Source organism: Monodon monoceros, unplaced genomic scaffold (assembly GCF_005190385.1).
Source record: "Monodon monoceros isolate NGI ecotype Baffin Bay Population unplaced genomic scaffold, NGI_Narwhal_1 Super_Scaffold_21, whole genome shotgun sequence".
Lineage (NCBI taxonomy): Eukaryota > Metazoa > Chordata > Mammalia > Artiodactyla > Monodontidae > Monodon > Monodon monoceros.
Genome location: NW_021703778.1, coordinates 141746051 through 141769173, shown reverse-complemented (window position 1 = coordinate 141769173; position 23123 = coordinate 141746051). Strand labels below are relative to the sequence as shown.

The 23123-nt window shown below is 40.2% G+C and overlaps 1 protein-coding gene across 1 annotated transcript in view; it reads right to left on the bottom strand.

The window, feature by feature from the left end:
• EXD2 (exonuclease 3'-5' domain containing 2) overlaps window positions 1-23123 on the bottom strand; it is a 57479-nt gene that overhangs the window by 13881 nt on the left and 20475 nt on the right. Inside the window, exons 2-3 of the mRNA XM_029238997.1 lie at window positions 18186-18571; window positions 4106-4362 (exon numbers count right to left, since the gene is read on the bottom strand). Of these exons, the coding sequence (XP_029094830.1) occupies window positions 4106-4362; window positions 18186-18524 (596 nt within the window). The 5' untranslated portion in view covers window positions 18525-18571. The remainder of the gene's footprint in view (window positions 1-4105; window positions 4363-18185; window positions 18572-23123) is intronic.

Below are 23123 nucleotides of genomic sequence, written 5' to 3'. Positions count from 1 at the left end.
TATAACCTTTATGAAAAACAGTTTGTCAGTAAATAGCTATCAAAATTTTGAACATGAAAATTCTGTGATCCAATAATTCCACTTCTAGTAATTTATCCTAAGACAAATGTACATAAAACAATCTTCATTACAGCACTGTTTATAGTAGCAAAGAACTGGAAACAACCTGACATCCTCAATAGAAGACTGGTTAAATATCCATGCAATTAAATTCCACGTCGCTATTAAAAATAAGGATGTAGATCTATATTGACGTGAAAAGATGTCCATGATGTATTAGTTAAGTAACAAGAGATTATGAAAGAAAACATCATATGAACTCTTTATATTTATATATATATATATACACTACACAATAAACGTGTGTATGTGATTCTAGGTATGTGAGAGAGGGGAAGCATAAAGAGTTAACTAGAAGGATATTAATCAAATGTTAGTGATGTTATCTCTGGGTGTGGGGTTTGGGGTGATCATAAATCTTTATTTTTTTTTTATATATATATATATATTTTTTTTGGCTGTGCTGGGTCTTCGTTGCTGCGCGCAGGCTTTCTCTAGTTGCAGCAAGTGGGGGCTACTCTTCGTTGTGGTGCGCAGGCTTCTCATTGCAGTGGTTTCTCTTATTGCGGAGCATGGGCTCTAGGCGTGCGGGCTCACCAGTTGTGGCACATGGGCTCAATAGTTGTGGCTCACCGGCTTTAGAGCACAGGCTCAGTAGTTGTGGCGCACGGGCTTAGTTGTTAGTTTCATGTGGGATCTTCCTGGACCAGGGCTCGAACCCATGTCCCCTACATCGGCAGGCTGGTTCTTAACCACTACACCACCAGGGAAGTCCTACATTTTTTATATTTGAATTGGCTACTGTTTGTGTATTACTTTTCAAATTTGAAAAGTATGATAAGGCTACTTTCACTGAGGGCGCAAAGGTACAATAAAATCAAATAATCTTCTGCTCTTCAAACACTTTCTGATTCAAATAGCTGCAGAGTGGTGAAAAAAATTAATTTACCCAAGGATTGGAGAGTCCAAACAAGGGCTAATGTAAAATTAAGAACACACCAGTCTACAAAAGTGGAGCTGACTTGCTGGTTACCAAGTGAGAGACGAGAGGTTTTAGAGGAGGAAGCTTGGAGGTGGAGGTTCACATCAGTGTTACTGTTACAACATGCACGATTCCCTCAGGTACTGTGGAAAATGAAATCATTATAATGATGAAGAAAAGGAAGTCCTTCGTTACAAAAACAAGCAGTAACTTGATGGATTTCATCACCCCCAAAAGGCAGCACTGACTAAAAAGTTAAAAAAAAAGGTCCAGACACACTTAGGTAAAATATGTAAGGTAGTGGTTCAATTAATGGAAATTAAGAATTTGGGGGAGACAAACGTCTTTCCTTTTATTTAAAATTTTTAAAATCTTTTTATGCTTTCCTTTATATTAGTAATTACAATAGCAATGAATGTTTATTGTTAAAAATTCAGACAACAGAGAAGAGTAATGGGTGAAAAGTGAAAGCCCTCCACCCCCACTTCCACTCCTCAGGAAGAATGACCCTTATGAGTATATTGTGGCCCCTCCAGACCTTTTTTACAGACAAACAAAAAAACAGATGGCTAGACGGAGGAGCAGATATAGTTTCTTGGTATTTGTTTTGTTTTTTATTCTGCAACTTGCTCTATCACTTAATGTATCAGGGACCTCCTTCCCTGACAGTAAGCACAAATGTACTTATTACATTCTTTGTAACAGCTGTGCAATTTATCAAGCCTGGGTATTCCATAAGCCTTGAAATCATTACCCTCATTGAAAGACAGCACTTAGTTTTTCGTTACTTAATTCCATTTAGGTCATTAGTCTTTTATTTATTTATTTATTTATTTATTTTTGGCTGCACTGGGTGTTCATTGCTGTGCACGGGCTTTCTCTAGTTGCGGGGAGTGGGGGTTACTCTTCTTTGCAGCGCGCGGGCTTCTCATTGCAGTGGCTTCTCCTATTGTGGAGCACGGACTCTAGGTGCGTGGGCTTCAGTAGTTGTGGCACATGGACTCAGTTGTTCCACGGCATGTGGGATCTTCCCGGACCAGGGCTCGAACCCGTGTCCCCTGCATTGGCAGGAGGATTCTTGACCACTGCGCCACCAGGGAAGCCCCATTAGTCTTTTTTTAAACGTCCTATTTGGGAAGGTTTCACATTTTTCGAGGATGGATTAAAAACAAGATGCCACCTTTGCTACTTCAAAGTTTCGCTAGGAAAAGTTCCAAAATCATATACAATAATCTCAATAATAAACTATCTTCTGCTAACATATAATAAAAATATAGAGAGTACGAAGAAAAGAGAACAGCATTACCAAGAAAATCTGTGCTCCTCTCCAAAGTCAAATGAAAGTAACTACTTACAGCAAACACCAGGAGCAGCCTATGGCTAAAAGCTGAATATAATTCTTGCACTATAATGTCAAATTTCTTCTACTATATGTCAAAAAATTTTAATTTTACTTCTAAAGTATCCAATAATAAAATAAGAATCTTTAAAATTTTAATAAGATTTCATTAAAAATGAAGAAGCCTGATAAATGCTTCATTCTTATTTCTAGAGAAGTTCATGGTCATATTCAGCTTTGGCCAAATTTTGACACTTGGCCATTCTGCATTTAGCCAGATAAGTAAGGGCACTTCTAATTTCTATATACTCATAGAGAGGACTGTAAATGGATAGAAAGAGCTCTGGAAGGACAAACCAATCAGATCATGGTGGTGCTATAGGTGGTGGTGATGACGATGGTGATGATGGACAGTAATAGTTGAAATTTACACAGCACTCTCTATATGTCAAACACCATTTCTAAGTTCTTTACGTAGTTTAACTCGTTTAATCCTCACACCGATCCTATGAGATGGGAACATTATTATTTCTACTTTTCAGATGAGGGAACTGAGGAACAGTGAGGCTTAGTAACTTGCCAAAGGTCACGTAGCTGGTAAGAGGAAGACTGGGACTCCCACCCACACAGCCTGCTCTGGAGTCAACTCCTGGCCACTATACACATGGCCTCTAATAGCAGAGTAACAGCAGGCAGCTCTAGGGAGGCAGCACCAAAGGAAGGAGGGCCTGACGAAAGGCAGCTTTGGCTGCTACACTCCAAATACTTTTACAGAACTAAAACAATTTTACAGTAAATATTTCAATGTATTACTTGGAAAAAAATGGATACTTCATTTATAAGAGTTTCTTTTTCTTTTTTTTATAAGAGTTTCATTTACACAAGCCAAACTACTAAACTAAAATTTCATTTACTACCAAAAAATTATGATAAGCATAGATTTTAATCAGGCCTTCTCTTAGTTTATCAAATCCTCCAACCCTTCAATGTCAGTGGCAGGGAGAAAGGCAGGGAGAGAGGCTGTTTCAGTCCACACTATTAAAATGAGGACCTGCATATATACATGAGAAGGTAACTGCAGCTTCCTTAAACAGGGTAGAATTTCCATAGGAATAGAATTCCAAAGGAAAGGAAAATCTCTTCCTCTCAGTAAAGCATTAGGTCTACCATCATTCTGGGCCGAAAGCAGGGTCTGCACATTCAAATGTTGATCAGGATGAGCAGGGTGTGACAGCTGGAAGGGGTGGGGATTCTGGCAAATTGAACAAAGCATGTTCATCTAAGAGGATGGTGCTTCCAGCCAGCTGCTGCCGTCTAGAACTACTGACCTAGTGTAGTCAAATGACCTAATTTTTCAAGAGAAGCCAGGAATACAGGTTTCTACATTAAATCTTCTGAATTTAAACTAAAATCTCCCCAAAATATCATGCAGGACAAAAAAAACAAAAAATCTGCAACTCTAATTTGCCCAAGGAGCCCATCAGTTTACAGCCTGTAGCTTATAGAGACACCTTATTAATGTTTCATCTAAAAAGACCAATTCTAGGTAACTAAAGTTTTCCCAGAAGTTGGAATATTTCCTCACAAATTCAATATGCATCTCAGAAGCCTCTAAGCTTCTAAAGAATTTCAGAGGCTTCATTACTGAGTCTCAGTAATCTACAACTCTTGCTAAAATATTTGCCCCCCAGCTACAGGGGTTCCAGTATTCATACAAACCATACCTCTGCCTCATGGCTAGGTATCTGAGGTCCAGGCACCCCTTAACAACGAGGCCATAATCTTGCAGAAGCTTGCTGGCATCTTCTGAGCATCCTACTCCAACTTTTAAAATTGTGCCATCTGCCAAAATGTCCAGTAACGTTTTTGGTAGTGCCCTTCCTCCACAGATCAGCTTGGGCAAGCGAACCAAGGCACAGAAGCCACTTGGAGAGGCCATTTGAAGGAGTGACAGAGGACTGGCTTTGCCTTCCGAATTCACCTGTAACAGAGGAAAAGAGGGCCACAGTTCACACCCCAGCATAGGACCAAGTACAACATGAAAGTCTGGCAAAAAAGTCTAAGAGGTGCAGTCTTAACTTCCCAGAGGGAACAACTGACCAGAGTTTGCCTCAAACCTAAGGATGAGCCTTTGCTAACGAATGCAATGGACCCTAAGAAGCAGCGGCCTAAACAGAGGTTACCGGGGGCCCAAACATGAGCCTGAAATGAGCAGGCCATAAATAGTGACCAGCTGACACAGAGCAGCGCTGGGACACACATTGGCAGAGTCATGTGAGACACACTGGTTTTAAAAAGCTAAGGAAATAAAAGGCTAAGGAGCAGAGCGCCAAATGATGATGTACTCTTTTCATTTTCTAGACTCTTTAACATACATGTTAGTAACCTGACTCATTTACTTGTCATCACTGCCTCAAGATCCGACTTTTAAAAAGAGGTAGGAAATACAGTACCATCAGTAAGTGGTACCTGCCAATATAATAAATCGTAGTAGCACAGAATGCTTTCTCAGCATTTTATGGTCACAAATGCTGTTCATAAAAAAAAATGTATACTGAGCATAAGCTAGGATTCTGATATCTAATTAGGAAATGAAAATAACTTTATATTTTAACTGATCTAGTTTTAATCTTTTTGATGTAATAGATAAATTGGAGAAAGTGCTTAAAGCTAAGGAAATTATTCCCAGAAAAATTTACATACAAAATTCACATGAATTAAAGGTTCCCTAAAGCTATCCATGGAACCCAGGTTAAGCATCCAATAAATTCCAATCCTTCTTATTTTCCAGGAGAGGAAATTTAAGGGCTACAGATGAAACAGTTTGACTAAACATGCAGAGATAATGGCAAAGTCAGAAGTGGAACCCAAATTTCCCAATCTGTACAACAGAGAAGAAACAGTCAAGATCAAGATCACGAAGAGTTGCTGTTAAAAACAAAATTGGGAGGGACTTCCTCCTCGACTTCTACTTCAGTGCTAAGTAAAACCACGGTTTAACTCAGAAAAGCTTTAGGATTCCCCTTCTCAGGCATTGTTTTATCATATCCTCAAATGGAAACATGCCAGTTTGATTTCCAAAGTGTCTATTTCTTGGAAGATCAACAAGACCCAGAAGAAACTTGACTACTGGTTCCTATTCTATAACAATTCATCTGGATGTGGCCAAATCACTTTTTTTTTTTATTAAAGCGTAATTCCCTCCCTCTATAATACTGGCTCTCTCCAAGAAAAAGCAGAAAATCTCTACTTCTAATATTCAGCACTGCTAATTTGACATAATACTCACTGCTAATTCCTAAGGCCAGATCTTTGAAAATCTTTTCAGTCAAGTTCCGTTGTCTAAAATACATTAAATAAATAGCTAGCTAGCTAGATAAGTTGTCCTTTTAATGCTGTTTCTGGATTGTGCTTAAGATCCACTGTATTATAATTAAGGTTTTTCCACTAGGAATCCAAATGTTTATGACTACGATAGGTACCCAATTTATACTGAATGTATGATTGGAAGAATATTGCTTCTAGCAGACTCAATTTGGCTTAAAGAATAAGGTATCTAGTCTTTTTTTGGGGAGGGCTGTGTCAGGTCTTAGTTGCGGCACATGGGATCTTCGTTGTGGCATGTGGGATCTTTAGTTGTGGCATGCGGACTTCTTAGTTGCGGCATGCAGACTCTTAGTTGTGGCATGCAAACTCTTAGCTGTGGCATGCATGCAGGATCTAGTTCTCCCACCAGGGATTGAACCCGGGCTCCCTGTATTGGGAGCGTAGAGTCTTACCCACTGGACCACCAGGGAAGTCCCAAGAATAAGATATCTAGTCTTAATTTCTTATATTTCCCCCTTTTGCCAACATCTTTTTGCCTTGACATCACTTACCACCCATGGAAAATAATGAAACCCTTGGCTTACCAACATTGTACTTAATAGGAAAAAAAACCACATTTTAATTTTGTTAGCATTATGTAATCCAGGGGTCACTGGGTTTTTTATTTTTTGATTAGTTGACTCATAAGAAATGTTTGGGACACACACAATATATGTACATATGCATTTATAAATCATATAAATGTATTACTATACTAACGTGTTAAGACATTATGAAATACACACGAAAGTAAAAATTTGAAATGAATGATGCCATCAGTCATTGTAGACAAAATTTCTAACACTTTTTTCTGTATTTCAGTGATTCACTCACAGAGGATTGGTTTAGGGATCCTCCTTCCTGAGGGCCAGTGATTATCCATTTTAGCTTCAGGGATCTTACAAATCCAGAGCAAATAAAACATTATGGAAAAGTCCGTGATTCTTTAAATGACCCCACAATGGTAGCAGGGAGCAAAAAATAATCTGAGACCATATTCTGGGCTGGAACAAGGTTAACTAATAAACATCCCTATCTGTGGAGTTTATGTGTCAGTTAAATTAGACCATGGCTTTGAGACAGGAATGAGCTTGTCCTGTTCAAGTGACAGAATGAAGGCTCAATGAGGCTGGAAAGTAGTAAGAGGAAGAGAAAAGGAGACAAAATCAGAGATGCTGAGAGAGGCAAGAGCATGTGAGTCCTTAGGAACACATAAGTAATTAAGACATCTTGGTTTTATAAGAAGCAATGGAGGCTTTTCAAGCAGGGGACTGAGATGATCAGATTAGCATTTTTAAAAGATCACTTTGCTTACTCTATGGAGAAGGGATCATAGGTATATGAGTCCAAGTAGGGAGGCCAGTCAGGAGGCTACTGCAAAGGTCCAAATAAGAGGCTCTTGAGGGTTGGACTAGGAAGGAAGTAGAGGAGATGTAGAGAAGTATATGGATGCAAAATCTATTTTGGAAATAACAAGGGTAATACTTCCTAAATGGAAATGAAGGCTTAATAGTAAGGAAAAAGGAGGGGACTTCAAGCAAGCCTGCCTGGGCCTGCAGAAGGATGCTCTTGGGAAAATGACCTTCACTTCATTCAGTCTTTTTTACACCAATTACTTTGCACCTGTTAAGCAAGGCAGTCTATAGCCAGAGACTCCAGAAAAAATCAGGCAGGAGTCAGGGGCCAGAAATCTATTTAACATCTCTCTCTCCCCAGGAGAAAGGCAATAGTAGCTTCTAAAACATGGCAGAATCCTCATTTTATATAGGTGACTTATCCATAGTTACACATCACCATTGGTAACTCGGGGGAATCTGGAAACACATACCTCTATCTGGTAGAATGCTGTGTTATTTCCTGCTTTATATAACCACTTCTTTGAATTTCCACATATTTTGCCATTAAAGAAACTTAACATATTATAACTGCCTTTTTGTGTCTGACTTTCAATCATATCACTTCTGTTAGACAAACCTTAGCAGGGAGGATGTCTCTCTTGATTTTAATCTTAAAGGTGGAGAAGACTAGGGATAATACAGGTTTGGGAAGAAAAATCGAGAGGTCTGTTAGGAACATCTTAAGTCTGAGATGACTATTAGACATTCAAGGGAGATGTCAAGTAGGGTGGATATAAAGACAGGTGATATAAAGGGCTGGAGTTCTAATTTTGAGAGTCTTCAGCCTATCAACGATATTTAAAGCTACAAAATTAGATGAAGTCACTTAGAAAAAGAATATAGATCAGAGGACATAAATTAGTGGTCCTTGGACCTGTTTGCTGACCCACAGATGTTTAATATTATATATTTCTTTGATCTCCACATTTTAAAAACTTGTGCCAGAACTTTTAACTTGCAGTGGAGTTCACATTTTTAAAAAATCTATATATCGAGTTTCTTTTTAAAGAACTGGACAATCTGGCAACGCTTGGCTTGAACTGTATAGCAGCTTCCTCATTTATATAAGGCATGAATTCTCTAATTCACCATAATGTCTTCTCAACACTGAAGCCAACTGTCACTTCCCATTTATCATTGTATTTGTAAACCACTGTTTTTCCAGCAAAGAATTATTTCTCAGGATCCACGTCTCTAAAACTAGGAAAATGGAAGATAGATCACAGAGGTCTTATGTTTAAAGAAAAAAGGGAGGGAGCATACTTCTTTATGAAATTGAAGAATACTCCTATGCATTTGAAAATGCAAACAATCACTCTACATTTTTCATTTATATTTCCTGTCTGGACCTTGTAGGCATCTGAGTTTGCAGTCCCTGGGGTGGATACAGAAGAGACCAAGCCTAAGTCAACTCAATATTTGGATGTGAGGTAGAAGGGTGATCAGAAAAGGAAAAAGAGGAAAGAACAGTAAGACAGGAGATAGGAGAGTATGATGGCATGAAAGCCAAAGAGAATGTCTTGTGCAGCAATTATGCAGATGCTTCTGAGAGCTAGAATAACATGAGTCCAAATAAGTGTCCACTGGACTGGAAAACAAGAAAGCCATCAACTTCATCCGTTTCAGTGGAGTAGTATGGTAGGATGTCAGATTAGAGTAGGTCGAAGAATAAATGGAGAATAGCAAATTATACCCAAACAAGTAGATGAAAAGAAATAATAAAGAGCAGAAATCAGTGTAATGGAACGTAAGCATACAATAAAGATCAACAAAGCCAGAAGTTGGTTCTCTGAAAAGACTAATAACACTGATAAACCCATGGAAGGAGTAATCAAGAAAAAAAAGAGAAGCAAATAAGCATTGTCAAAAATGTCCTTACATATCCATCAGATAGGAAAAAAAAAAATGTCACTGGATATTATAAACAAGTATATGCCTGTAATTTAAAATTTTAAAAGAAGACATATTTAGATGAAAAATAAAATTCATCAAAACAGACATGAAGAAATAGAAAATATGAATAGCCTCAAAACTATTTAAAAAATTGTATTCATAATTCAAAAACTTCCCTCAAAAGAAAACTCCAGATGGCTTCACCAGTAGATTCTAATCAAACATTTAAGGAAAAAAGAATGACAATCTTACACAAACTCTTCCAGAGAACACAAAAACAAGGAACAGCCCTAACTTGTATGAGGCCAGCATAACATTTTTATCAAAATCTGACAAGGTCATTTCTAGAAAGGAAAATTATAAGCCAATATCACTCATGAATATAGACTATTTTTAAAACACTAGTAAAGTGAATTCAGCAATGTATAAGGAGAATAAGACATCATGACCAAGTTGGATTTATTCCAGGAATTCAAAAATCAATGTATCTACACGACAAGAACAGAATAAAGGAGAAAAACTACATACTCATCTCAAGAAATTCAGAAAAGGCACTTAATAAAATTCAACAACTATTCATAATTTTAAAAAATAACTTTTTAAAAATTGAAGTATAATTGATTTACAATATTGTGTTAGTTTCAGGTGTACAGCAAAGTGATTCAGTTTTATATATATATATATGTATATATGTATATACATATATTTCAAATTATTTTCCATTATATGTTATTATAAGATATTAAATCTAGTTCCCTGTGCTATACAATAAATCCTTGTTGCTTATCTATTTTATGTATAATAGTTTATATCTGTTAATCTCATACTCCTAGTTTATCCCTCCTCCACCCCCTTTCCCCTTTGTTAATCATAAGTTTGCTTTCTATGTCTATGAGTCTATTTCTGTTTTGTATATAGATTCATTTATCACTTTTAGATTCCACATATAAGTGATGTCCTATTAATATTTGTACTTCTCTGTCTGACTTACTTTACTTAGTATGATATTCTCCAGGTCCATTCTTGTGGCTGTAAATGACAATATCTCATTCTTTGGAAAAAAAAAAAAAAAAAACTTGGGAATTCCCTGGCGGTCCAGTGGTTAGGACTCCACACTTTCACTGCCAAGGGCCCGGGTTCAGTGCCTGATCAGGGAACTAAGATTTCACAAGTTGCCTGGCGCAGCCAAAATAAAACAAAACAAAACAAAACAAAACAAAACAAAAAAACTCTTAAGAAACCAAGAATAGAATTGAATGTATTTAATCTGTAAACAAACCTACTGCAGATATCGTACTCAATATGAAAATGTTGAAAGCTGTCAATCTGAGACAGAGAAGATGTCAAGGATGCCTACTGTCACCACTCATACTGAGCACTATATTGAGATCCTCGCCAGTTCAGCAAGGCAGGAAAAGAAATACAAAGTGTAAGGACTGGAAAAAAAATTGTCACTTCACAGATAATATAATAGTTTATAAAGAAACCCAAAAGAATCTAAAAGTAATTAGAATTAATAAGTGAGTTTAGTAAGTTATTTAATATAAGAGAAATACATATAAAGTTACATTTCTATTTATCAGAAAAAAACACAACTTTAAAAAGAATTTATTTATTTATTTTTGGCTGCTTTGGGTCTTCGTTGCTGCGTGTGGGCTTTCCCTAGTTGTGGTGAGTGGGGGCTACTCTTCGTTGCGGTGCGCAGGCGTCTCATTGCAGTGGCTTCTCTTGTTGCGGGGTACGGGCTCCAGGTGCGCAGCCTTCAGTAGTTGTGGTGCACGGGCTTAGTTGCTTCGTGGCATGTGGGATCTTCCCGGACCAGGGCTCGAACCCATGTCCCCTGCATTGGCAGGCGGATTCTTAACCACTGCACCACCAGGGAAGTCCCACAACATTTTTTAAGATTTCATTTATAACAGAATTTTTTTAATCACAGAAAACTACAAATATATTATTAAGAGAAGTTAAAGATCTAAATAAATATTCTTAGATTATAAAACTCAATGCTGGAAAGAAGTCAATTCCCCACAAACTGATCTATTGATCCAATGCAGTCTTAATCAAAATATCAAGAAATTGTTTTTGGTAGAAACTGAAAAGCTGATTCTAAAATGTATAACGAAATGCAAAGGACCAAGACTATCCAAGACCCTCCGGGAAAAAAACAAGGTAGAAAGTCTTGCTGTGGCAGATATCAAGAGTCATTATAAAGCAACAGTAACTAAGACAGTTTGTGATCACCGGTGGAAGAATAGAAAAATAGACTACTAGAGTGTCCAGAAATAGATCTATTCATATAGAGATACGTGTTTTGGGACTTCCCTGGTGGTGGACTGGTTAAGAATCTGCCTGCCAATGCATGGGACACGGGTTCGAGCCCTGGTCCGGGAAGATCCCACATCCACGGAGCAACTAAGCCCGTGCACCCCAACTACTGAGCCTGCACTCTAAAGCCCACGAGCCACAACTACTGAGCCCACGTGCCACAACTACTGAAGCCCACGTGCCTAGAGCCCGTGCTCCACAACAAGAGAAGTCACTGCAACGAGAAGCCCGCGCACCGCAACGAAGAGTAGCCCCGGCTCGCCGCAACTAGAGAAAGCCCGCGTGGAGCAACAAAGACCCAACGCAGCCAAAAAATAATTTATTTAAAAAAAGAAAATGAAAAAAAGAAATACCTGTTTTATAGTAAAGTAGCATTGCACAGCAGTGAGATTTATCTTTTCAATCAGTGGTGCTAGGACAATTGGATATCCATAAAAAGAAAAAATGAAACTCAACCCTACCTCACATCATACACACACACACACAAAAATCAATTCCAGATAGATTATAAATCTAAATATGCAATGTTAAAACCACAAAACTCCGGCTTCCCTGGTGGCGCAGTGGTTAAGATTCCACCTGCCAATGCAGGGGACACAGGTTCGAGACCTGGTCCGGGAAGATCCCACATGCCATGGAGCAACTAAGCCCATGTGCCACAACTACAGAAACCCACACACCTAGAGCCTGTGCTCCGCAACAGAAGAAGCCACCGCAGTGAGAAGCCCATGCACCATAACGAAGAGTAGCCCCCGCTCGCCGGAACTAGAGAAAGCCTGTGTGCAGCAACAAAGACCCAACACAGCCAAAAATAAATGTAAAAAAAAAAAAAAAAAAGACTGGTAAGAATCTGAAAAAGAATTTACTGATGTCTCTGTGTAAGTGAATCAAGTGGATGTACAGCAGCAAGAAACAGCATTGAAAATCAGCTATACACCGTTATAAAAATAAACTCCAAAAAAAAAATAAAAGACAGAGAGAGAGAGAGAGAAATTCTTACAAAATTCGTTCAGGGGCTGTGATGCAACCTGGACAGACCACATCTAGACCCACAGCTGGATGGGACCTAAGGCTGCACACTCGTGGGGCTGAGAGGCTTGGTGAGGATGGGCCAGCAAATGCAGCCCCTTTAGAGTAATACTGCCTGGTCCCCATTCCATGGGTCCCAAATCTCCAGGTGCTGGGGACTCTTCCTACAGCTAAAACATGCATGGGACACCCAGAGGATGGTACACCGGCTGATGGGGAAGAGTTTGGAAAAGGCACCTCATCTCCTCATCTCCTGGTGGTCGGGTTACCCCCTCCAGCCTCTTTCCTAACAATCTCCCAACTTGGGGAAGTCAGCACCTTCAACATCCTGTTTCACATGGTTTGGAATTTGTCCGGAGGATGAAGTGGAAGGGGGGGAAACCAATGACAGTTGGTTTGCCCTAGTTGTTTGGACAGGCACATGCCACTCTAATTTCCAATCAGGAAGAGGAACTGACCAAAGGCTCAGCCTGCCCCCGGAACCAGAATAGGGCTTGAAGCAATCCTGCTGTTCTGTGGCCAGTTCCCAAAACAACAAGTTGAAAAATGGAGCTCAGGGGCACTGCAATTCAGAAAACTTCAGGGTTGTAAATGATAACTATTGTCAAAAAATGTCTTGAGGTAAGTCATCAAAAAGGACTTGTAAGCAAGGCAGAATTGCAGGAAAGGGATTTCAAGAGGTAGATTGGACCTGCCATTAAAGCACATGAAAAGCGGCTGAACTTCACCAATGATGCAGTTGGCCAAAAAGGGCATATGCGTTTTTCCTGATATTCAGGAAAAATGCATACATCCTTTTTGGCCAACCAAACAGGTGGACAATGCAAATCAACACTACAAAGAGGTATCACTTCGCATCAGTCAGAAGGGCCATCCTTACAAAGTGTAAAAACCAGAAATGCAGGACAGCGCGTGGAGAAGGGGGAGCCCTGTTATGCTCATGGTGGGAATGTAAATTGCCAACGGCCACTCTGGAGAAGTGTATTGTGTTTAATAAAAAATCTAAAAAACACAGCTACAGAGCATACAGCACTTCCAATCATGGGCATATATCTTGGGAAAACCAAACATCGACAGGACACAGGCATCCCAACGTTTAGTGCTACTCTGTTTACAAGAGCTTTGACTTGGATACAACCTAAATGTCCTTGGAAGGAAAAAATGGATAAAGAAGATGTGGTACTTATGTACGATGGAATATTACTCAGCCATGAAATCAATGAAATAAGGCCAGTTGCAGCAACTTGGGTGGACTTAGGTACGATCATTCTAAGTGACATAAGTCAGACAGAAAAAGAGACTTATCATAAGTTATCACTTATAGGTGGAATCTAAAAATGGCTACACGTGAACTAAATTACAAAACAGAAACAGAGTCACACATTTAGGGTTTCCCTGTTGGCGCAGTGGTTAAGAATCCGCCAGCCAATGCAGGGGACACAGGTTCGAGCCCTGGTCCGGGAAGATCCCACATGTCGCGGAGCAACTAAGCCCGTGTGCCACAAATACTGAGCCTGCACTCTAGAGCTCGTGAGCCACAACTACTGATCCCGTGTGCCACAACTACTGAAGCCTGCATGCCTAGAGCCCGTGCTCTGCAGCAAGAGAAGCCACTGCAAGCCCGCACACCGCAACGAAGAGTAGCCCCCGCTTGCCACAATTAGAGAAAGCCTGCGTGCAGCAATGAAGACCAAACGCAGGCAAAAATAAATAAATGAAGTAAGTAAATTTATATATATATTAAAAAAACCCAAAAAACTCCAAGAAAATAACATAGGAGAGTATATTCATGACTAGGGATAAGGTAAGACTTGTTACACAGCACTATATATAGATCTTCTGATCATCAAGCTTTAACAATAAAAGAATGTAAAGGCTATCCACAGAATGGGGGAAGACATTTACTGTACATTTAAATCACAAAGGGTTCATAACCAAAATATATAAAGAACTATCAATCAGTAAGAAAAAGACAACTCAATAGAAAAAGAGGCAAGAGGCTTGAACAAGTACTCCATAAAAGAAGATATCAAAATAATCAATAAAATATAGAAAGATGCTCAATCTCAGTACTCGTCAGGGACATGCAAATTAAAACCACAATGAAATATTACTACACATCCACTAGGATGGCTAAAATTTTAAAATCTGACAGTACCAAATGTGGACAAGGATATAAGACAAAGGGAATTTTCATACAGTCTTGGTGAGAGATTAAATTAGTAGAACCACTTCTGAAAACAGCTAGAAACATTAGGTACACTCATTACTACTGATGAGGGTAAACTAGTTAAAACCACCTTGGAAAACAATTTGGCATTATTTATGAAAGTTAAAGATATATATACAAACTCTAAGACCTAGAACTCCACTCATAGATACATATGCCCAATAATAATAAGTGCATTTGTTCACTGCAGCATTCTTTGTAAGAGCCCCAAAAGTCCATCAATATTAGAACGGATGAATAAATCATGATATATTTACACAATGGACATATGGCAATGAATCACAGTCACACACAACATGGGTAAATCTCACAAACGTAATGTTGAACAAAAGAAGCCAGACACAAAATACACACACGATAGTTTCATTTACATTAAATTTAAAAAGCAGACAAAACTCAATTATCGTGCCTAGGCATACATTTTTTTTTTTTTACATCTTTATTGGAGTATAATTGCTTTACAATGGTGTGCTAGGGCATGCAGCATGTTTAAGTAGTAAAAGTATAAAGAAAAACACGAAAGTAAATACCATAAAATCAGGATAATAGTAACCCTTGGTGGGAGGACAGTGATTACTAGGGGTCACAAGGGGAGCTTCTGGGGTACTAGCAAATTCTGTTTCTTGACCTAGTTTCCAGTTACACAGCTGTTCTCTTTAGTGAAATCATTTAGCTCTTTGTTTTTGTTTCAGGCACTTTTCTTTTTTTTTCTTTGCAGTACGCGGGCCTCTCACTGTTGTGGCCTCTCCCGCTGCGGAGCACAGGCTCCGGACGTGCAGGCTCAGCGGCCATGGCTCACGGGCACGGCCGCTCCGCGGCATGTGGGATCCTCCCGGACCGGGGCATGAACCCGTGTCCCCTGCATCGGCAGGCAGACTCTCAACCACTGCGCCACCAGGGAAGCCCAGGCACTTTTCTCGATGTGTTTTATTTCACAATAAAAAAGGTTAAAAAAAAAAAAAGACTCAAGGGGTAAGTTAAATGGCAGATTACACAAAACTAAAGAAAGAAAAAGGGAACTATAAAAGAGACCTGAAGAAATTGTGCAGAATGAATCCAGAGAGACTAAGATACGTTAAATATAAAAGAGATTACCAGACATGTAGGAGAGCAGAAAAAGTTCAGAATATAGCTTATCTAATTCCAGCAAGAAAGAAGAAGGAAAAAAAAAAAGGAAGAAGAAGAAGGTGAAAGAGGAGGGGTAGGAAGAAGAGGAGGAGAAGGAGGAGAAGAAGAAAAAACAAGGCAATCTTCAAAGAGAATTTAAAAATTGATATATGATACCAATCCTTACATTCAGGATATCTCTCTGAATCCCAAACAGGAAATACAGAAAGATAACAACACTAGTCTCATGACAGCGAATCTTCAGAACCAGCAACTCAAGAAGATCTTAAAAGGAGCTACAAAAAATTAGATTACCTATAAAGAATCAACATTTACACTCACAGTTATTTTCAACAGCAACAACGGAAACCAGAAGAAAGTGGAATGCGATCTTGAAAATGATAAGTTACTAAACTAGAATTTCACATCCAGTGAAAATATCTTCAAAGATCAAAAGCAAAATAAAGACACTTTCAAAACAATAATAATTAAGTTTACTATCAATGACCCCTCAAGAAATGAACTTCTAAAGGACAACCTTAAAGAGAATGATGCCAGAAAGTTCTGAGATATAAGGAAAGATGAGCAAAGAAAAAGGTAAACACTTTGGTAAATTGAAACAAATACTGACTGTGTAAAACAAGAACAAAAACAATAACTCAGCAAATACTTACACAAAAGTGAATGAAAGAGAAAACGAATCAGAAATGGAAGAATGAAAAGAAGGAGGATGGATGAAAGTTCTTCTGTGGCAGCAATCAGAGAAATGCAATCACACCTGAAGGGAATGTGGCATCAGAAGAAGTTCAATACATTCCAAAGCCATAAGGAACTGGGTTTTGGATTATTTGCCACTTAAACTTACTCTGCTACAGTGATTAAACATATTATTATTAAATCGATTACATTACTATTCACTTCAGACTACCCTGTTGTTGCTGCAGTTATACTTCACTTGGTAGGATAATCAAGGTGTTTGGCAAATGTGAATTTTCCTAATCTACTAAAGCTCACTGTTAACTAATGTTTTCTTCTATGGTTGTTGGTGTAAATATGTCTAAAATGATATAGAAATGTTTATTTCTAAAATGATATAATTCTTATACACAATAAACAAAAGGTGCCCAATCCTTTCCTGATGGCCCAAGGTCATTGGTATAAACTACTACTGCTATGGCTGATATAAAGAAATACCCTCGAGAACTCCCTGGTGGTCCAGTGGCTGACTCCACACTTTCAAGCAGAGGGCACAGGTTCAATCCCTGGTCAGAGAACTAAGATCCCGCAAGCCGTGCAGCGCACGGCCAAAAAAGAAAAAAAAGAAATACCCTCAGTAGCTCCTTAAGGCCTTATGTGACTACTAAACTTTTCCCACACTGTCAGGTGTTCTCTTCTTGGTCATCATTGTACTGGCACCTTTAGTTCCTCCTACCAACCTGTGATCTGATTTTGTGGCAGCAATTCTGCTTAGGGCCTCTTTCTATTACATTTCTTGGCTCTTGACTGTATTCCAGATACCCAGAAGACATAGATCACAGAATTTTGGCAAGGTGTTATGCTGAATTAATAAGAACTGATAACTGTGACTTATTTATATTTTGTAGTATCTTCTGTTGCAAGGAGATTAAAGTTCACTCTGTGAATCAGAATGACAGAAGAGTAGGTGTACCATATTATCCTCATCACAACTCCCCCAAAGTAATAGCTATTAGAAAAATTGATGGTTAAGGAAGACCAGCTCAAATGCTGGTTACTAGCTTCATAGCCTTGGGCAAGTAACTAAACCTTTTAACACTTCCTATCTGTAAAGAAATAATAACAGTATCTTCCTACAAAGGATTATTGTCAAAATTAAATGAGATAATGAAAAAAAACAACAACATAATGCCTGGCTTAGAGTAAATAGTGTCCAGCATTTAAACTATTATCTTTTTAAATCCCAATTTGTGTAATAAACACACATTTAACTAGACCTCCTTAACTATCTTCTCCATGGCATCCTATGAAAATACTATTAAAAATATTAACAGTAGCTAATATATAATAAGCAATTACTCTCTGTTAAAATTGTGCTGAAGTCTATATAGGGATTATCTATTTGAATCCTTAAGCTCTGGGTGGTAGATACCATTACACACACACACACACACACACACACACACACACACACACACCCCGCTACAGGTAAGTACACTGAGGCTCAAAGAGGTTAAGTACTTGTTCAAGTTCACAGAATAAGTGGTGAAAATGGACTCATGTAGCTCAGACTCCAGAATCCATGATTATAAGCACTCCCCTATCCTGAGAAGAGAAGCCGCTTCTCCTTCTGCTAAAATCTATTTACAAATAAGTTGAGCACAAGCTAATTCTCCTTTAATCTTATCCTCTATTTGACTATTCAAGGTCCTTAGCTGGAAAAGCAGAAAAGATACGTTTCGTTTTTGCCTTTTAACTTACCCACTCACAGTCGATTCCAAGCACTGGAAAATCTTCTAACTCACTCCTAAGCAAGGGCTCAATTTGATCCCACTCTGCCTCCTGAGACACAGTCGCCACCTTTGCTCCAAGGATCCTCTCTTCCCACGAGGCTCTGGGGGCACTGGAGTGCTGCTGGTCCTCTGCTGGAGCGGGCCGCTCTCTCCTGCCTGGCACTTTCGGCTGCTGCTGTGACAGCTGCTGCTGGGTCGCACGACTTGCTTTACTCCTCCGACGCTGGATGCCTTTCCACAGGACAAACCCCCCGACAGCCATACCAAGAAGGGTGGTCACTGTCAAAGCCACTAAGTGTTTAGACATCTTCAACTTTTCTGTTGTTTAGGAAAGCATATCACTAATCCCACAATCTGCAAAACAAATGGCAACAATATATTCACATACAGAATTTAAAGCTCCACGGACACACATCCCCCACCACCACCCCGCATAAAATGTTGCATTCACAATCCATGTGCTCACAAACTAAAAAAATTGCTATAAATTTCTATATGAAACAGTGATATTTTTAAATATTCTCCCCCTTTTGTATGTTCTGTACTCCACCTCTATCTCCATCCAAGAAAAAACCCCTGCCCTCTACCAGTTGCCCAGGGCTCTCTTAATCCTATAAAATCACATCAATCAAAACAGAATAAACTAGACTCTTACTTCCACTTGCTGATTTATTGTGAGTAAATTTTAGTTAATGGATCTTCCTCAGGGTGTTTGTGTTTGAACCTTCAATCTCTAAGAGTAGAATGGAAACTTCTGCTTTGCAATTTTAAAAAAATCTAGGGCTTCCCTGGTGGTGCAGTGGTTAAGAGTCTGCCTGCCAATGCAGGGACATGGGTTCGAGCCCTGGTCCGGGAAGATCCCACATGCTGCGGAGCAACTGGGCCCGTGTGCCACAACTACTGAGCCTGCGCTCTAGAGCCCATGCACCACAACTACTGAGCCCACGTGCCACAACTACCGAGCCTGCAAACCTAGAGCCTGTGCTCCACAACAAAGAGAAGCCACCACAATGAGAAGCCCTCGCACCGCAACGAACAGTAGCCCCTGCTTGCCACAACTAGAGAAAGCCTGTGTGCAGCAACGAAGACCCAACGCAGACAAAAATAAATAAATAACATTTTTTAAAAATCTAATCATCAGCAAGTGGTAGGGGGACTTTTACTTTTCTAGGAGGCGTGGCTGGTGAGGGATGGAGCAAACAGGCTTGAGCACACATGGATTTTTCCGTTGCTCCAGAGGTCTCGGTAGTTCTCCGTGGAAACACACTCAGTTATTGAGGGTAAGCTAGGACAGTACAAAAGGGAAGACAGGACTAGAAAAGAAAAAGAAAAGAACAGAACTTAGAGAGCCAGGATGTTCAGGAGGAGGTTGCAAATTGAAATGTCCACAGGGTCCAAACAGGATAACACAAATAAGTGAAGCAAGCCAAGTGCAAGAGAAAACTGACACAGACATCCTATGAAATATGTAGGAACTGTCTTCCTTTCTATCACAAAATAGCCTCTTTTCCATTTTCTGTACGTGAAATAAAACTCATATTTTATAGCAAGACAAGAAAAATTTAAACAAAAAATTTTTTTCTATCCTTTGGTCTCCTCTCTCCTCCCACTGTGCACTGTGTATCTATCTACATTATGCATTAACCTAACCTTCCCCACTGACAGAAATACCTGCTCAACCATAAAGAGCAATATTCTAGCATCAATAAGACAACTCCTTAAAGATGCCATTCCTTCTTGATCTCATGAGGGGTCACATGGCACTTAGATCTGGATTATGTAAACTGCCAATAATACAGCATTCGATGTACAGCCTCTGTCTCAAAAAACTTATATAACTGCGCCTTGACTTCTAAGGGGAGGAACAGGTCTCAGAGCTTTCTGAGATGCTCTTCCTGGGTTATAATCCTCAAATTTGGCTAAATAAAATCTTCCATTTCTTTCTTAGACCAACTGATTAATTTTTTCATCAATGTTTACAATGTGGTTTTTCTCCATTTATCTCGTTTTCCTATTTTTGACAGAAAAATAGGCATATACAACCATTTCTGTACTATTTTAAAAAACAACAGTAAGTGTGTAACAATAAATGGTAAGTGGCCTTTGGACTCAATAATGGAGAGAAAACATGGGAGAGCAACCATTCAGCACAAGCTGTTGATCCTGTTTGTGAAGAAGGCCCAGTGTGGTCAGATTATCCTGATTATCCTGATTACTCAAGAAAAGTTAGATATCTGAATTTTATGTGAAACATCACCATTTTTAAGTGTTAGCAACAAATTTAGAGTTTTTGAAACATTGTGCCAGCCAAATAAAAACATTTTGGGCTCTGGGTTACCCATCTGTAGGCTCTGACCTAAAATCTATACTGCCCAAAGACACAGTGACCTATTAGACCCTGCCTACACTTCTCTATGGCTGAGGGTTTCCCATTTAATGGGAATTCCATTTTCTTTTTCTTTTGGACATGCTGTGGAGGGCATGTGGGATCTTAGTTCCCTGACCAGGGACTGAACCCGGGCCACAGTGGTGAAAGCCTGGGATCCTAACCACTAGACTACCAGGGAACTCCCAATGTGTACTACTTTTATCAATTTTTAAAAGCGTCAACAACAAATTTTTTAAAATAATTTAATATTTACAACAACCCTGGGCTATAATTATGCCTACAGAGATATTCAGCAATGGAGAGGAAAAATGGAATCACAACAATTATTACAGTACTAATGAAAACAATAAAATGGCTATGCTGTTTTTAAAATATTTACTTTTTTGCAGAAACTATGCTTAAGTATTCATATGTACTTTCTCCAGCACTTTTATTGAAGAGGAAACTGAGACTTAATGAGATTAAAGAACTTGCATAGAGAGATTTCTAGTTAAAATACTCTGAGAAGACATAAAGACCCTTCCCTTTCTCATTCTAAACAATACAAATGTTGGAGAAAACATTAAAAAGATAATAAGGGGCTTCTCTGGTGGCACACTGGTTAAGACTCCGTGCTCCCAATGCAGAGGGCCCAGTCTCGATCCCTGGTCAGGGAACTAGATTCCACATGCTTGCTGCAACTGAGTTCACATGCCACAACTAAGGAGCCAGCAGGCTGCAAGTAAGGAGCCCGCCTGCCACAACTAAAGAGCCCACATGACGCAACTAAGACCAAACCCAACCAAATAAATAAATAAATAAACAAATATTTTTTAAAAAGATAATGAAAGTTTAATACACAGTTAAACTTAAAAAGAAGAAAGGGAAATCATCAAGTGTCAGAAATGGAAGAAGGGAACCCACAGTGGGTAGGAGATAAAGCTGGGCAGAGACCAGAACTCATACCAGCCCCAGTGCTGGAGAACATCACCAGCCCAGGGACAGAAGTCTAGGCCACAGGCCCAGGGCACAGTGGAGATGCAGAAGAGTGTTGCCTTGTCCATGAACAAGAACCTGTAAGTGTTCACCTACTACGGTCCAGGCAAGACACCTGCCCAAGGCTGAGAATATGAACACAGTCCCTTGAAGCTCGGTCAAAGTGGTGGAGTAGAAAGACCCTGAGCTCACCTCCTCTCACAACCACACCAAAACCACAACTATCTGCAGGACAGCCATCTACGAAAAGCCCAAAACCTCCCAGAAAAGATCGTCTACAACTAAAGACACAAAGAAGGAACCGCAAGATGAGTAGGAGGGGACATGATATAATCAAGTCCCATACTCCCAGGTGGGCAACACACGAACTGGAGAATAATTATAGGGCAGACGTGGGAATTCCCTGGTGGTCCAGTTGTTAGGACTCCACTCATTCACTGCTAAGGGTGTGGGTTCGATCCCTGGTCGCAGAACTAAGATTCTACAGGCCACGTGGTCAAAAAAAAAAAAAAAAAAAGTTATAGTGCAGAAGTTCTCCTACAGAAATGAGAGTTCTGAGCCCCACGTTAGGCTCCCCAGCCTGGGGAAGACTAGCCCCCAGATCATTTGGCTTTGAAGGCCAGCTGGGCTTAATTTCAGGAAGGACTGTGGGAAATACAACTTCACTCTTAAAGGGCACACACAAGATCTTACGTGCACTGGGACTCAGGGCAAAAGCAGTAACTTGATAGGAGTCTGAGTCAAACCTACCTGCTGGCTTTGGAGAGGTGGGGAGCCGGCCGTAGCTGACAACAGCTACATTTGGCAGCTCAGTCACATTTGGAAGCCAGTGCTGGTGGGTGTGATCTTGGGCTCCTCCCTCTAGCCATTAGAGCCAAGACCCAGCCCCATCCAATAGTCTGTAGGCACCTATGCTGGGATGCCGCAGGCCAAACAACTAACTGAGTGGGGACACAGCCCCACCCATAAGCAGACAGGCTTCCTAAAGTCCTCCTGAGCCCACAGCCTCCTCTAGACACTCCTCTAGACAGGGTCTTGCCCACCAGAGGGCCAAGACCCAGCTCCACCCACCAGTGGGCAGACAGTGGCCCTGCCCTCCAGGAAGGCTGCACTAGACTCTAGACCAGCCTCAGCCACCAGGGGACAGACACCAGACACAAGAAAACCACAATCCCACAGCCTGTGGACCTAGCTTGCCTGCAGCAGGCTAGAACCTACCCGGGGACCAGCTGGGCCCTGGCCCTGTGCACTAGCAGGCCAACTCAAGCTTCGGGACACCCCAGACCCCATACCAACTGTGTCAGGAATCACCAACTCCCTGCCAACCAATGATCTAAAACAAGTTCTGTGGGCTTCCCTGGCGGCGCAGTGGTTGAGAGTCCGCCTGCCGATGCAGGGGACATGGGTTTGTGCCCCAGTCCAGGAAGATCCCACATGCCGCGGAGCGGCTGGGCCCGTGAGCCGTGGCCGCTGAGCCTGCGTGTCCGGAGCCTGTGCTCCGCAACGGGAGAGGCCACAACAGTGAGAGGCCCGCGTACGGCA